Source organism: Hippoglossus hippoglossus, chromosome 18 (assembly GCF_009819705.1).
Source record: "Hippoglossus hippoglossus isolate fHipHip1 chromosome 18, fHipHip1.pri, whole genome shotgun sequence".
Taxonomy (NCBI): Eukaryota; Metazoa; Chordata; class Actinopteri; order Pleuronectiformes; family Pleuronectidae; genus Hippoglossus; species Hippoglossus hippoglossus.
The window spans coordinates 6,951,290-6,967,023 of NC_047168.1; the positions used below are offsets into that span (position 1 = coordinate 6,951,290).

Sequence of the window (15,734 nt, forward strand, 5' to 3'; positions counted from 1 at the left end):
TCTCTCGTTTGGCCTGGTTTTCTTTCTCTGCCTCATTCAGTTGTTTTCTCTCTCATTTCCATTCCTTCTCATGGCCTCTTTCTTCTCCCCCAGTATTTGTCTCTCTCCAACATTTCTCCCCACTTTCTCTTAATTATACGTTAAACCCATTCTGAAAGGAAGTAGGACTTGGTCCTTTCTACTTCCTGTAATCACTTCCTCCTTTCCTTTGACCTTACAGCATAATGTAAGTTGACATATGTATTGAGTGCTGACCCCTCGTCTTTTCCTTCCTTCCCCTGCCGCTGATGTGAATTGACACATGTATTGACACAGTAGTTGAACACTTAATTATCTCCTCCCCGGGGGCAAAACTCTACTTTTGTCCCTCCGATTCGTCCCTCCCTCCTTTCCTTTCTTCTCTCCATCCCCACAGTCCTCAAAGTCTTTGCTCTTTTCTTCCTTCCTCCCACTTTCCTCATCCTTGCCTCCGCGTGCCTCCTCCCTGCCCCGCTGTTATATCTCTCCTTACATCCTTATCTATCCCTGCCTCAGCAGATGCACTTATCTTGTTTCTTGTATGATTTCTTGTATTAGTTACCAGACTCATGCCAGGCTAAAAGAAGCTGCTGGTATCATTTCCCCCCAGCAATATCGTATTGTACAAAACATGACAGAAAATGAAAGCCTCTCTGGTTGTTTGATTTCTACAGTGAAAGAAAATAGTTCATACAGTGAACCACAGTGTTTTTAGATTTATTTATATATTGGTTCAGTGCTCTGTCAAATATGCTTTATAATTAGTGTCAGTGAATGTGTGGTATTGCCATACAACACATTTTCAGGTTCTACATGTATCCTTTCATTTCAGTGACACACAACCCATGCTCTCATCCGTCTATATCTCAGCACGCTGCTTTCGACTGTCCAACTCTCACCCCTTCCCTTTTCATCTGTACGTCCCTTTACTGTGGCTCCACTTTTATTATAATTCTCATTATTTCTTAAACTCTGCATGATTCTCTTTCCAGCTTCCTCCTCTCTTTGTCCCCTCGCGATTGTTTCTGGTCCCATTAAATTCGGTGCCAAATTTGACTCTTTGAGTACCCAGCAGGAAGGCTGCTCCTGTTGTGACTGCAGCGAAATTGTGAAATTTGTCAAAGCTCTTGCACTCCTGCCGCCTGCACACTTTAGAGGACATCTGAAGCTAATACGAAACTTGGCTCTGTCGTGTACAAAATGCCCCCACTGGCGTACCTTGAGCGGCGGTGATTCATAAAGCGACTTCTACCCCAACAGATTGCCAGTGTTTAGTTTTTAAACTGCTCCTAAAAACACCAGAAGCACAATAGAAAGCAACAAACTACATCTTATATAACTTAAACATACTCAATAATGTATTTCTCTTTTTTCTATCCACACAGGGTTTGGACTCAATAGCACCTTCCCTGTACAATGTAACACAATTCCATTGAAACAGCTCCGCAACACATAATGCTGTGTGATGTTATGTGATATTTACTTCATGTCCGATGGTTTTTGAGGCTGCTAGAGAGGTGATAATGCAACTTGTCCAGCATCTATATGCACATAGATGATGGGCTTTGTTCCCATACATGGATGTTCTGCGGAGGCTCAGGCCTCTGTGCATGGTCCAGTAAAAGAGAAATTCTTGCACAAAATTGGATTTTTGCTGAAAAGGCGAGGCGATTTTTCTAACAGATGGTACCGCAGAGGTCGCTGTACAAATAGTGCCTCATTAATATGGAGGGGCATTCTTTCTCCTTTTCTTTGTCCTTCAGGTACCCACGTGTGGGCTTGGACAAACATGACAGTTTGGTCAGTTCCCACATTCACCCAGCAACTCGGGAAATCCATGGTTATTTGAGAATTTGCAGAAAGCCTGAACGCCATTTAAGAAGTCTATTCCCTACGATTAAACGAATTGTGGCATTGTAACATTGAGGCAACGCTCCAGGAAGGAAGGAAGTGGAGTTGGCGTCAGAGAGGCTAAGGGTCATGGGGGGAGCGGGGCCAAGCCGATGCCACATGGATGACATCCCACCTGGCACTGTCACAGACGCCATCAGAATTAGACGAGCCTCTCTTAAATGAAAGCTGGTGTCCTCTCACATGTCACCGACCTTTAAACATGATTGAATTTAGCAGCTACACAATGTGCTCTGCGGCTCTTAAACCAGTATAAACACTAAACACCAGTGTCCAACTATGTAGCTCACTTTTAGTCAGTTTGAGACTTTTCCCCCCTCTGTTCTTTCCTTGTCTTGCATTCAGTTTTACCCTGACACCCCCCATAGCTCAGTTCATTAGGGCAGGTATCTTTTCTCCACCTGCCAAATACATGTACAGCAGCTGCAACAAACCCCAAAATATGAACACAAATTCCTGATAGAGAGAATAAAATCAGACTCCTCCATTCTCTCCTTTCGAATTCATAACCAAGACTACCTTTGGCCGATTCTCTCCTATCTCAGACTTTCTGGCTGGTTTGTTTTTGGCTGGTTGTGTTTGGCAAAATGCTAGAAATCTATACTGGAAAAATCGCTGACTGCATCGTGGCTATGCCTCCTTTTCAAAAATGCTGCCCCCTTCCATTTCCCCTTTATCTGTCCTCTGGGACTGATTTCCCTGCTTCCTTCCTCAGAGCCCTCACACGTCTCGTCTCCTCTTTGAACCTTTTTTTCTCTTTTCGTATTTCGGCTTCCAGTGAGAGAGTTTGTATCTCACTTTCAGGATAACCACAGCATCTCTATCTCTCCTTTGAGACAGCTATCCCCACCCTTCTGTTTCGACGGCGGTGAGATTTGTTTGGTTAAGTCAAGCTTCAGATCACTTACCCCCCCCCCGTTGCATTTGGCTCGGCCTATTTTTTTTATTTCTTCTCTTTGTCTCTCGCAGCATTTTCTTGTCTCGAGCTGCAAAGCTGAGCCTCCACCTCTGCTGATGCGGCCTTTTCTTTATCTGGAAGTTTGTACCCCCAGAGAAGGGCATTTTACCAGTGTGCCCTATTTGTTGTTGAGCGCAAGATTTAGCCATGTGGGCAACTGGGATTTCAAGTTACACGAGAAACAGCTGTACAGTTTAAATCATAACCTTGCGACGAATGCTGCCTGCGTCAATCTCTGGTTGTCAGGTTCTGATGCAACTTTGAATGATTAGTTCAAGCATCTTTGTTATTTCTAACTTATAGATGCATCATATGCTATAAGCCAAACCCCCTTTACTTGATAGCGGTAAGTAGCCATGCGGTTTCCCTATGATTAGAATATTTTCCGTAGAGGAAGCAATGCAACAGCGAGGGAGCTTAGATCTCACTCGCTCCATTCAATTCAATCATTTAATTAGTTCTCCGTGTGTAATTGCCACAAACATGTCAAGGGACTGTACAGAATCTGCACTCATCAGGTTTGATGTGTCATTTCAATGGGACACCTCCTCACCTCCATCCTTTCATCCACCGTCTCTATGGGTGGGCTGCGTTCACTTGTTGCGTTCACTGTGCTTCCTCGTGTCCATTTCCTCTTCCTCCCCCTCCCTTGTGACTTCCTTTTTGTTTATTGTTTCAAAGGACCTCCATTTGCTTGTTTTCCCAAAATGTTTAGGCTTTATCCTCTATTACCTTTTTCTCTTTCGTCACATTAGTCCTCGCAGCTACCACTCTCTCCCTTTTTCTTTCATACCCAGGTGTATTTCTGTTGTGTACACACATTTTTTCCCCCTCTATATTGCTGTGATGCATTTAAATACCTCCTCTCTCTCTCTCTCTCTCTCTCTCTCTCTCTCTCTCTCTCTCTCTCTCTCTCTCTCTCCACCCCTCATTTCCTTGCTTTTTCCCTTGAGAACTATTTTGGCCCACCCTCCTTCTCCTCCTCACTGTCTGTCCGTCTCTCTCCTTTCATCCATCCTTCTTTCATCTTAATCTCTCCCATGGTGATTTGGGTAGAAGAACCCATCTCCTATCTTTCCCCTTCTTCCTCCATCCCTCTTCCACACCTACTGAAAATCTCTGAGGCCCTCATTCCCATCGTCAAATTCACCCGTTCTTCATCCATCACTCAAACTATTAGTTTCTCCTCCCCATCCATCATTTTTGTCTTTTCACCCTTGGCTGCCATTTTCTGTACTTTGCCTGAATCCTTCTGATTATAGCCAGAACTTTCTGTCTGTCTGTCTTCACTGTTCTCTTCCTGTCACATACTTAGCTCCCTTAACCCTTTCCCAATATCACTTGCAGCTTTCCACCATCTTAATAATTCCTGAACCAAAACCACATTCAAGCCCACTTCAGTGCAGAAAACACACCCACAGATAATGCAGACCTCTCCTCGTCTTATCCCATCTCACTCACTGTTTCACCCAGTGTTTTGCAACAACCCCACACACGTTTCATCAGCCTCTGGTTGTAAATACAGAGGCAGTAAATTCTGAATGCATGCAGGCCTAATTTATGTGCAGTGCAGTGGTATTGCTTGAACGTTAGCATTAGGAAGCCGAAAAATCAGAGACACGCTCTCATATTGTACAAGACAGGACTCCTGTCCTGAGTCTATTCATCTTATTTCTTTGTGTTTGCCTCATTCCCTCCATTTTCATTCTCTTGAAGTCAGACTTAACATCCCAGCCAATGTTTTCTGTTGATACTGAAATTGTTAGTTTGAGGATATCACAGATTCACAGTGTGAGCACACAAAAAGAACACGTGATCTGTCGCTTTTCATGTAACCTTTTAGTTTTTATTTCTTATCTTTTTGGCTCTACACTACTTCTCTACTACTTCAAAACATTGGCTCACAGTGAGGTAAATAAACTTTTGAGCAAAGATTGGCAGCTCTTACAAAGACTTTCTCAGGAACGCAGGTTAGATGCTCACCTCATGCTCTTCCACAGATATAGCATAAACGTACGAGGCGGGGCGCGGCAGAGGTCTCTTTAAATAATTTGTAGGAACAAGACATATGTTGCAGCCCTCACCCTCAAATCTGCTCTTTATAAATGTTTGATTATTTTCACTGGCTCTAGGAGCATGCTGGGTAAACACGGACGCCCAGGAGATCTCACTTTAAATAGAAAATGACATGGCTCACTGAAGATTTAAATGTTAGTCCAAATTAAAAATGACACATCCCATCAAGTTCCTGTGTTGCTTCAGCAAACCGCTCATTAGTCGTGGCATGGATAAGTCAATGAATGTAGCTGTGGATATATTTATACACTTAGAGTCAGACACTATAAACCTGCCATTGGATGTTATATGTAGCAAATCTCAACTCATTCAAAATTCCCTCAATGTTTATCCACTTGTCCTCCCATTCTACTCTCCTCCATATGCACCGACTCCTCATCTGTTGGGTTTTTGTGTCAAACAGCGATGGAGATAAATTATTGAGTCCCTTCCCCCTTCTACCCCTTCATCTATCTCCCCTTTCATCCATCCCTTGAGCAATCCAAAGGATGAGCATGTGCATGACTGAAGTGTCATTCTTTTTCTGCATGAAAACAGGGAAGAAGAAACTGACTGATACGGGAGAAGCTGTTACTGTAAGACATTAACCAGTAGGCCTATCTGTTGGCAATCTCAGCGAGTGTATAAGTATGATTTCAGATGTAGAATGGCGAACATTATTCACAGTGAGCGTTTTACAGAGAAAGTTGCACTGACCTGTAGACGAGGGTCTCGTCTGCGGTGCAGTTGTACTGTATCTGATACATCCAGACAACGTAGGCTGCAGACAAACTCCCCAAATCCCATCGAACCTGAGCCGAGGTTGATGTAACCCCTTGTACTCCAACCATCCTCAGTTCCTCCTCCTCGCTGTCATCCTCCTCCAAGCTCCCTCCATCAGCTCTCTCTCCTTCAACGGCCCTGCCGCTGTCACCTTCTCCATCCTCCCCTCCACCTCTTCTTCCTTGCTCCACCTCTCCTACACGTCCCACGCCATTGTTAATCCCTCCATTTTTCCCTGTGCTGATATCCGAGGATCCTGGATCAGTACGTAAAATCCCATTTGTCACGTTCCTGTTGGTCTTGGTGTTCACGTTGTTATTCCCTGTGTGAGGCAGGGGGATTATTTTCAGGTCCACAGTAGCAGTCGCTTCACCTGCTGCATTTATTGCGATACACGTGTACGCTCCGTCATCCCGGGCAACAGTTACTAACATATCCAAGGTCCCGTTACTGAAGGAGCTGGTCCGGGATGAGTTTGCAATGATGCGGTCATCTGGGGAAACCCAGTGGACTACTGGCTCAGGGTCGCCAATGGCACGGCACTTTAGTGTGGCTCGCTGGCCCTCCAAGACCCACAGCTTGTGGGTGTGACGGGTGATGAGAGGCGGTTCGCAAGTGAACTCCTCTTCAGGAATTGACCAGAAATACCTGAGGGATGAAGGGAGGAAGAGGGATGAAGCCAATGAGAGAGAAAGGGGGAGTAGAATAACCCTTCTCTTGTTTTCTATCTCTGATCTGGTTTTGTCACATTAATGTGGGAGATAAAATGTATTTATGTACAATTTCCCATCAATATATCAATTTAATGTTTAAGTTCAGTGACGCACCACAGTCTGAACAATTTCCCCATGCTACTCTGCGGAAAAACAACACTAAGCAAAAAGTATTTAACGGTGACAGTGATGACAGATGAGCAGAGCAGAAGCTCATTTTCCTTTTCTTTCCACTGCATACTTTTTACTAGAGGGTTAGACCAGACAAATTCTGGGAGAGAGAAACTGTGATAGTCTGAAGTGTCAGAATAATTGCTACAGATACTGTATATCACAGCACGGTTTGAAACGTCAGTCCTTACAGCCTATCTGTCTGTAGTTCAACCTCCACTTTTATTCTTACAAACGTCATGATCCAAGTAAGGTGACATAAAATGGATCAGACAGGTATAAAGTGAGGAAACATGGACGGATGCTTTTCAATTTGACTCAACACATCATTTAAGCTTTCAAATGATACCTTTGCTCCTCCTCACATTGAAGAAGGCTTCACTTATTAAACGGATTAGGATCAACAGTTGATTCTAAGACTTAGTGGATTAGACAGCGACAATCCATTGATAGATTGATAACGTTTACCTTCCAGCCAAGTGAGGAGGTGTGGCACACGTCTCCATGTCGTCCCCTCGGATCAGCCGCCGCAACCACAGCAGCTCGCAGTTGCAGTGCAGCGGGTTGCCCCCAAAGTTTAGACTTATGACAGTGTTGTAGGGGGTGGGACTTATTGCACCGGTCTGAGACCTGAAGAAGACGAGAGATAAGGAATCAGTTCACTCGCACAATCTTGTCGATCTAATCAATTTTCAACTTCCTCTTTTTCCAAAAAAATGTCCTCGTCAGGATTTGGCTTCTTTGTCATTTTTTCAACTGTTTTGTAAAGTTGCCTCAATTTCCTCCCTTTTTTGGTTAAACTATGAAGGAAATAGATTTTTATATTGATATGTAATTAGAGATTAAATATGTTCCGAACCTGAAAAATTATTTTGCTGCAAAGGGAAGTCTCAGCATCAACAAGTTAACAAAGAGCCTGCTGCTTAAAATGAGAGAAACTCATGATTGATCCACTACAGACGGTTACTAACCTACCCAGGAGCAACACTTGTATCATCTTGATACTCGCCTGTGCAAATTACAACTGGAATAAATGTACCACTCAAACACCTGTAGTTTTCTGAGCTAAGGCACATTGGTGGTGAAAAATACACCATATTTATATATGTGTATATATGGGATTTATTCTTTGACATATTGCCTGCAGTGAAGTCAGCCATTTTCTTGGAGAGCATCAAATGATAGGGAGACGGTGAGAGAAGCACAGGTGAGTAAATTTAAATGGCAGTGTTTTCATAAAGCTCTCTGCAGCGAGGAATAAAAAAAAAAACACAAGATTGAAAGCACAAGTAATCTCCAGTAAAGAACAGCCTACTTAAGAAGCTGCTCATGGAAGCAATCACGTTTGACTTTAAATTTGAATTTTTTTGTGGCGTTTGCAAAAGTACGTTTATGAAAGTGTACGTTTATGATAATTTGACCCTAAATTTCAACATGTTCTTGACAGCAGGCCGACAGAAAAACACGTCTCTTATTACCGCTGCTCACGGTTTGTCATATAGTGCCACTATAAGCTTTTAACATGAAGTATATTCAGTAGACGAGTCAGAAACCATGCAACACATCAGCTTAGTGGAAAGCGGTACTATTTTACCTTTTACTGAGCAACAGAAGCCTGTGCGGCTACAAGTGCTCATTAATTCTGGCGGGCTTAGAGTCTGAGTGGTTAAGCGGTTTTCATGTACATAAAACAAAGCCTATCAATAGCTTGACTGGAGCTCTGACTGTGTAGAGTCCTTCTCACTGAACTAAAACACAGCCGAACGGTGGAAATCCTTCATGATCACCAGCTTGCTCAACTGGAACTGTTGTTGCTGTAACAAGGGCGGCCAACTCTGGTTATATTTCTAGATGAGCACTGGTTTTTCTAAACTTTAAAGTCTATGTAACTGATCTACATTTTGGCATTACTCCTGAACTTTCTGAGGCTAATTCCAGCTGTTTAAGCCACTTTAAGATTCTCCCTATTATAAGTCAGTATACTATGAAAATGATTTAAAGTCGTCTTAAGATAAAATAATTGCATAAAGTTTTGCGACTAAGCGGAACCAAACCATGGATTCCCTGCTTGTTTTATAGCATGCCACTGTAGGCAAACCACGCTCCTGCTGGTAGACCCCACATGTTTGTCGGTATAACATAATGACAGCTGGAGAGGCACTATGCCAGGAGATTTCCCCATGGGTTATATCAAAAGGTAGGGACAGGACCTATATGGTCAACCAGCTTGGGGGATTTGTTGGAATTAAAATGAGACCATGGGACTTGATATCTACCTCCATACCTGCCGTCTTTGAGGCTCCCCAAGGTGCATGAATACTGTACACAATAAGTAAATAAATATTGAATGGAGTGAGTAAAAATGGAGCAGTGTGTCTGTGCGCCAGTGCTGTCGACCTGTGTTTCAGTGCCAGAGCGCCCCTGTTAAAAAACACTCGGGTGGCTCTGTGGTGATGTCATCTGCCAAATAGCATTTCCACTCAGCCACTTCTTAGAGAAGCAGAAAAGCTCTTCCAGAAAAGCTACCTTGCAAAGAACGGATCAGGGGGCAGGGTGCGGAGCCGGTTGGAGGTCATATCCAGTCTTGCAAGCTTGTACAGCTCTCCAAAGACTCCTTCCGCTATGTGGTCTATCAGGTTGTGATCCAAGTTCAAAGTGTGCAGGCTGGCCATGTTCTGAATGGACTCCCATGGTACCCTAAGAGCAGTAAAACAGAGGAACATCAGTATTAGTGACAGACTCAAGGAATTAATACATTTTGTGCATAGATTACGCCTCTGTTCTTGTTTAGCAGATGGATGTGATGGATAGATGAGTTCATTATGTTGTCATAGTTAAACGTACATTATTAGTTTACATTATTAGTTTCATCAGTGCATGTTTGGCAGAGTACACATGTACTTAGCTTCATCTAAATGAGACTGTAGTGCTCTGTAGTGAGCACAGAGAAATCGCTACTTCACACATTATATATTGATTTTAAAGTTCAGTTGTGAGAATGAGCAAACTCTTTTAAATCAGCCAAGAGCAGATGGTGTGTATCTTTGTATATACAGTATAAATGTCTCTAAAATGAAGTGTGTGAGGAGGGATGAGTCAAGTGAAATATTGCAGCACAGCTTCTTTGAGATTTCCATTACATTATTAAATTCATCTTAAAATAAGGCCTGGATACATAACATGAGTCTAATTTATGCAGAGCAGAGGAGGAAAGTTTCCTAAAATCAGGTCTGAAACACCTTTTTGATTTAAAATAAAAACGTCTGCATTCTTGCTGAACACTAGTGTCCCTGAAAGTTAACCACGTGATACTGGGTTCAAGAGTTGCTGTGTAAAACTTTGCTAAATCTATGTGAACAAATTTAAGCTGCAGGAAATGCCAGGCGCTCCTCGGTTTTCCAAACAATTAAATCACACAAGCGGGGCCTCTCCACCTGGATAAGCTTCTACCGAGCTTCAGAGGAGTTCTCATATGACACAATCTGCTTCTAAGTTTGAGCCTTTTTTACAATTTTGCTTTTGTTAAATCTACTGAGTGGTGGAAAACACAGGGCCAGCAGGAGTTTTTACTGTATGTATCATTAAACCTCTCTTCTTATGGCGGGGCGGAGGTTGGACAGAGGCCAGAGAGCTCCTGTAGAGGAGACAAATGAAACATTTTAATGAGAGCTGACAGCCAAAAGCTGCCGAATTCATCAACGCAATGGGACTCTATGAAGAGGAGAATAGGGCATTGATGGAGAATATACTCATTGTTCTGAGTTATTAAGTGTCTTCATTGTCCTCGATTGAGACGAGAGTAATTCTACACAGTGTGAGCGAAATAGAAGAGCTATGGTGATACTCTAGTGTATCGGTGGAGTGAGCTTAGGTGAGCCTTCATCAAGTCTTTACAAAAACAAAGTCAAAGAAAATTAGGGCCTCTTCAAAACTGATTCACTCTCAGTTTCTTGAACTCTAAGTCCTCTTCTCACAGCCTCAGCAGTTTGAGCAAGTTTCTCTTCATTGTGTTTGCTGACTCCTGCAAGACATTTCCTCTGCGCCTTGAAGTTTTGGGAGCTGAGCTGTGCTCCCGCCGCATACGCTAGAGATTCAGACCTAAGCACAGGCAACTCAGGAGTATTAAAATTAGTTTCCATTTAACAAAGCAGAACAGATTAGGATGAGTGAACGGGCGATGCAAAAGTGTGCTGCTGATCACGACAGAGGCGAAGGGCTTACCTCCGGAGGTTATTGTAGGACATGTCCAGGTCCTCCAGTGTGAGCAAGAAGTCATCAAAAGCCTGGACAGAGACTTTAATCAGCTGGTTGTTGTTGATGATTAAATGTTGCAGATTATCCAAACCTGAGAGGTCCCTTGGTCCCAGTATGGTCAAGCGATTACCTAGATATACAAATAAAACTATTCAGTATTTTATTTCTGTTGCAACTTTTGCCAGTTTATTCAAGAGTGCAATGATCTAAGAACGCAATTACTGCTCCAGCTCACCATCCAGGTGCAGGGAACGCAAACTCTCCAGGTCCGCAAAGGCCATTGGTCGAATCAGGTGGATGGTGTTCCTCGACAGAGTCAAATCCACCAAGCCGCTCATGTTGACAAAGTCGCTCGCGCCCACCTCCGTGATGAAGTTGTCCGCCAGTCGCAGCTCGACGGTGCGCCGGTCAACGTGCGGTGGGACAAACAGGAGGCCCTTGTCGGCACAGAGCGTGCTGAGCGACTCTGAGAGGTTTCGACAGATGCAGTGGAAGGGACAGGCCGAGACCACGCCCCACGTCTCCCCTGCTCCAATCAGAGACGGCAACAGGCAGCATGTGACTAGAGTCAGCCAGTGGAACGCCGGGAAAGGGACGGAGCCGAGAAGGGTTCTTTTCGTGGCCCTGGGACAAGCGCAGTGGACGAGGCGGGATGAGGAGGGCAAAGATGAGACGAGGAGAGGGAGGAGAAGTGAGAGAGAGAGGATGAATGGGGGAAGGAGGGAAGGAGAGGTGGCAGGCTCTGCCCTTTGTTCAGGGTGGGTGTGTGAGTGGGGCAGGTGTTTTTGTCTACAGGGATTGAGGGGTGGGGGGACAGGCATGGTAGAACGCCTGGCTATCCACAGACCTGGAGAGAGAGGAAGAGAGAAAAAGAGAAAAATTGGTTTTCAGTCTAGTTCCTTGGTCAGACATTGTTCTCTGAGAGATGTCTGTGTTTTCTCCTACTCTGGCTAGTCAGAGCTGGAACCAGAGTCTGTTCTGCACACATGCCAACTTGTGTCTACCAAGACCTTCTCTTAAATGAGCACCACTCTGCACTAATGCCCATTCTGTGGGCTGTGTGCTGCAGGGAAATTCTCGATGTCCCTGCAGCACAGGCTCTCTTGCTGTACCTCTTACATACTGTTATCACACTTTGAGCACAAGTGGCCTGTATACCTCTTCACCATCACATCTCATTGCCTAGCAACAACATCCCAAAAGACTGAAAACAGCCAGTCCCCATAGTTACTGTTACCTAGAAACCTGTGAGAGCGGATTTGACAAGTGTTATATCATAGGACCCTTCTTAAGACTGTGTGTGTCAGGGTTTCAAATTGGGTCACCAGCATGTCAGCCACGTTTCCACAGCAAGTCTCAAGTCAGGCAATGTAGGTCTCAGTAGGCTTAGCGGAGCACAACATGTAGAAGGGTCCCATTGTAATCTCAGACAGGCCGAAAATCTCCCAGTAAACACAGGCTTTGTGACACGTACGTCCCTAAATACAGCCACGGCTGCGACCAGGTATAGAGATGAGTCACTGCCACTGATTGGCATGCCTAATAGTTGTCATGGCAACTGTAACCCAGATACAGAGAGTGACAGGGGGTGTTGATTACAGTCACAGCCGCGGTGACAAGAGCGAGGAGACGGGATGAGGCGGTGAGTCACAGGCAGCCGCAGAGAAACGACGTCGTCGGAGAAAAGACAGGTGTTTTTTTTTACGCGGAGCAATCTGGAGACTTGTGAAAGCGAAGTAGTGGCATGAGCATGGTGATAATGAAGTGAGACGCAATGTGTAACAACTATACCTAAACTTATATCATGCTGACTTTACAGGTTGAAGCTAATTGGTAGTGGTCTCGATATTGTCCATGTTAAGCGCTGGATTTCCTCTTTCTGCGTGAAACTGGAAGAGGGTTCAGCTTCTGATTCTGACATTGAAGAAGCATCGGAATTAAAGCACAGGGGTTTCCAGTCACATTCTGCATTCTCCTCCTCACTACTCAATTAGCTTTGGTCTACTTCCAAAATGTGAGCTTGATATTAGTCCGGGCTACAGTGTCCCGTTTTTGAACCCCTCAGTCTTCATTGAAGAGATAAAGAAGTGATGATACATTTTATCTCGGGCTCCTACATGCCCTCAGAGTTAAAGCCAAGAGAAGGAGGGAAATAAGCTGTATCAGTTTTGAGATGACAGGAACAGATTACATATGGATTACTTATGGCTCCGGTGAATTGCACCATTAATTCCTTAATGTCATGCATTTCCGTTTTGAAACGGGATGTTTGGGTGGAACATAAAACTAATGGGCTATTAGTTAAGGAGAGAAATGCAGTTTAATTTGATACGGTGGACAGGAAGACAGGTGCAAGTCCATTCATGGAAGCTTAAGGCAACAGTGTCTGTCTGAAGTTGGAAACCACCACTTTTGTTGATAGCGTTACTTAGCCAAAATACTTAAAAGCTAAGGATGGCAAGTTATTTCTGAAGTATCTTATATGTTGAAACCCTCTTCACGTCCCGATAGCCATCAATAAATAAAGTTGTCTGGAAAAAGAAGCCGTGTCCGTGGCACTCACTGGACTGTAAAGAAACACAACCTATCATTTCAATCCAACAGAATGACAACAGTGAATGACATACACCGCTGCAGTAGAGAGTCCTGGAAGAGTCGTCTTCTTGTCTGTCAGTGTGCGTTAACGTGTTTTGGGGGCGTAGCTGCAATGAGAGAGCCAATGGGATCGTCTGGGATGTAGCGTTGACATATTTTCAAGGTGAAACCTGCTGTTTCAAGCTTTTCTAGGATTTCCAACTAGCGAGCTGCTCTATCCTCACTCCATTTTTCAAGCCAACACACACTCTGGTGGCATTAGTTTCAAAAATTACAAAATCGCTTTGCAGCAGACGACAGCAAAGTCAAGAAGCCTGCAATCAGGAGAGCTGATGTTGGAAGTTCTTGTGGAGGCGTGCATTCCTAAATGTAAAAATGCCACCTAGAAACTATAAATGTCTATTCTGGGCTGGTCCCTGAAAAGTCCTCGCATCAACTGTTGTTGTAGAGCGAGAACAGTACATCAGTCCTGGCTCCACCAGCTTACCCCTGTACTTTGCTAATGCTCGCTGCTTAGACAGCTCGCTCTACCCGCAGCACGCTGAATGTCAATACATTTACGCACTCCCCTGTTGCGCTCCGCTCCTTCATTCGACCTTTATGTTTGCTCCACTCCTCACTTTCATATATTTTCCCCTCTCACTGCTTTCTCACTCTCCTAATAACTTGCTCTCCTCATCCATGGCGGATTTTCTTTCTCCTCATCCTTAATCTTCACCTCCTCTCTCTCTGTGATAGCCTCCACATCCTTCTGCTCGTGTCACGTCAATCCACACCTTCGCCCTCCCCTTGCGGCGCTGCACTTAGCTACCTCTCCTCTTCTTCCTCTGACTAAAGATTCTTTGTTTCCTCGCCCTCCGTTCTCCCTCACTGCAGTGCTCCTCCTTGTGTTTTCTACCTCTCTCCATCCTGTCTCTACATCCTTGCTCACCTTCCATCTTATAAACCTGTGCGCCTCTGGCTGCTCTGTAAATTTCCGCATTTTCTTTCTTTATGTCTCATTCCCTCTCTTTCTTTCCCTCCATCATGTCTGCCCTTGAGGCAACCTCAGTACGACAATGTTATCAGTCACAGCTCTACCTCGCCACCGTCTCTCCTTTTTCCTCTCCTCCGCCTCCTGTCTTTTTGTCTTGTCTCTCTATCGCTTGCTGAGTCTGTTGCCCTCCGTCTCTCCTTCCCTTTTCTGCTCCTCTTTTTCTCTCTCTCTCTCTCTCTCTCTCTCTCTCTCTCTCTCTCTCTCTCTCGCTCTCTCTCTCTCTCTCTTTCACACACATGCACACAGACAGATTTTGCTCCCTCTGTCTCAAACACCTTTCCTCCTTGCTTTTCCTTTCCTCCCTCACCTCCTTCATTCATCAAACTTTCTGCCCCATCCTTCCTCCCCATCTGCTTCATCTCTTGATTTTTTTCTTTCTTTTTCCCCATGACTTCATTTTTCTCTTACCTCTTCTTCGCTACTTCTCCTCCTCGTATCATTTTTTACGTCCTTGAAATCATTCTCCCTCCACTTCGGCATCTCCCTCTCCCCTTAATCTCCTGCTCTTCCTCTATTAGGGAGCAGATCTCATTTGCAGCTCGAGCAGTGCAGTATTGAAGCTTTCTCACACACACACACACACACACACACACACACACACACACACACACACACACACACACACACACACACACACACACACACACACACAAAGTTGGGTGTAACCAATCTATCCACTTACTGATCGATCTGGCCCATAAAGCTGGATAACACCCTATCCCATTCGTTTACACCCCTCCTCTTGCCCTTCCTATTACTCTCAACATCGTCTTATGTACCCTGCTGCATGTTCTTTATGCCTATCCCATTTAATGGGGATATTTCATACAGCTTTTAAATCCTGATTTTATCTTAATCTGCCTCTTTTGGGCTGTTTCTTGTGTTGCTGCCACAGTAGAATTTCATGGCTGCAGATCAATAAAGTTTTATCTTACACACTGTACTAATGCAGCATAGGTGCAGTACAGTATGTGTCAGAATCTGAATGTGTGTATTTATAGGTATTTATTGAGTGCACAGTGTACACGCATACAGGCAACACCTGTCAAGTGTGTGCTGTGTGTTCCTGTGTGCGATTTAATTTGACATTTTTACTGCACTTTGGAAGACCTCACATGCTCTTAAGAGTTTGCTGCTGAACTTGCAGTTAAGAGGGGAACACAGATGTGAGAGTGCACGCACATGCGCGCACACACACACACACAATCCCTCGCTCTCTTGATCACACACAAAGCGCGCA

At 44.4% G+C, this 15,734-nt stretch overlaps 2 protein-coding genes across 4 annotated transcripts in view; one reads left to right on the plus strand and one right to left on the minus strand.

Moving 5' to 3' along the window:
- The window catches only part of pcxb (pyruvate carboxylase b), a 265,650-nt gene that overhangs the window by 162,058 nt on the left and 87,858 nt on the right, over window positions 1-15,734 (plus strand). The gene's annotated exons all lie outside the window — the stretch shown is intronic.
- Window positions 1-15,734, minus strand: part of LOC117752238 (leucine-rich repeat and fibronectin type-III domain-containing protein 4) — a 38,534-nt gene that overhangs the window by 8,310 nt on the left and 14,490 nt on the right. Inside the window, exons 3-7 of the mRNA XM_034569454.1 lie at window positions 11,099-11,710; window positions 10,831-10,993; window positions 9,136-9,306; window positions 7,078-7,239; window positions 5,660-6,373 (exon numbers count right to left, since the gene is read on the minus strand). Of these exons, the coding sequence (XP_034425345.1) occupies window positions 5,660-6,373; window positions 7,078-7,239; window positions 9,136-9,306; window positions 10,831-10,993; window positions 11,099-11,684 (1,796 nt within the window). The 5' untranslated portion in view covers window positions 11,685-11,710. The remainder of the gene's footprint in view (window positions 1-5,659; window positions 6,374-7,077; window positions 7,240-9,135; window positions 9,307-10,830; window positions 10,994-11,098; window positions 11,711-15,734) is intronic.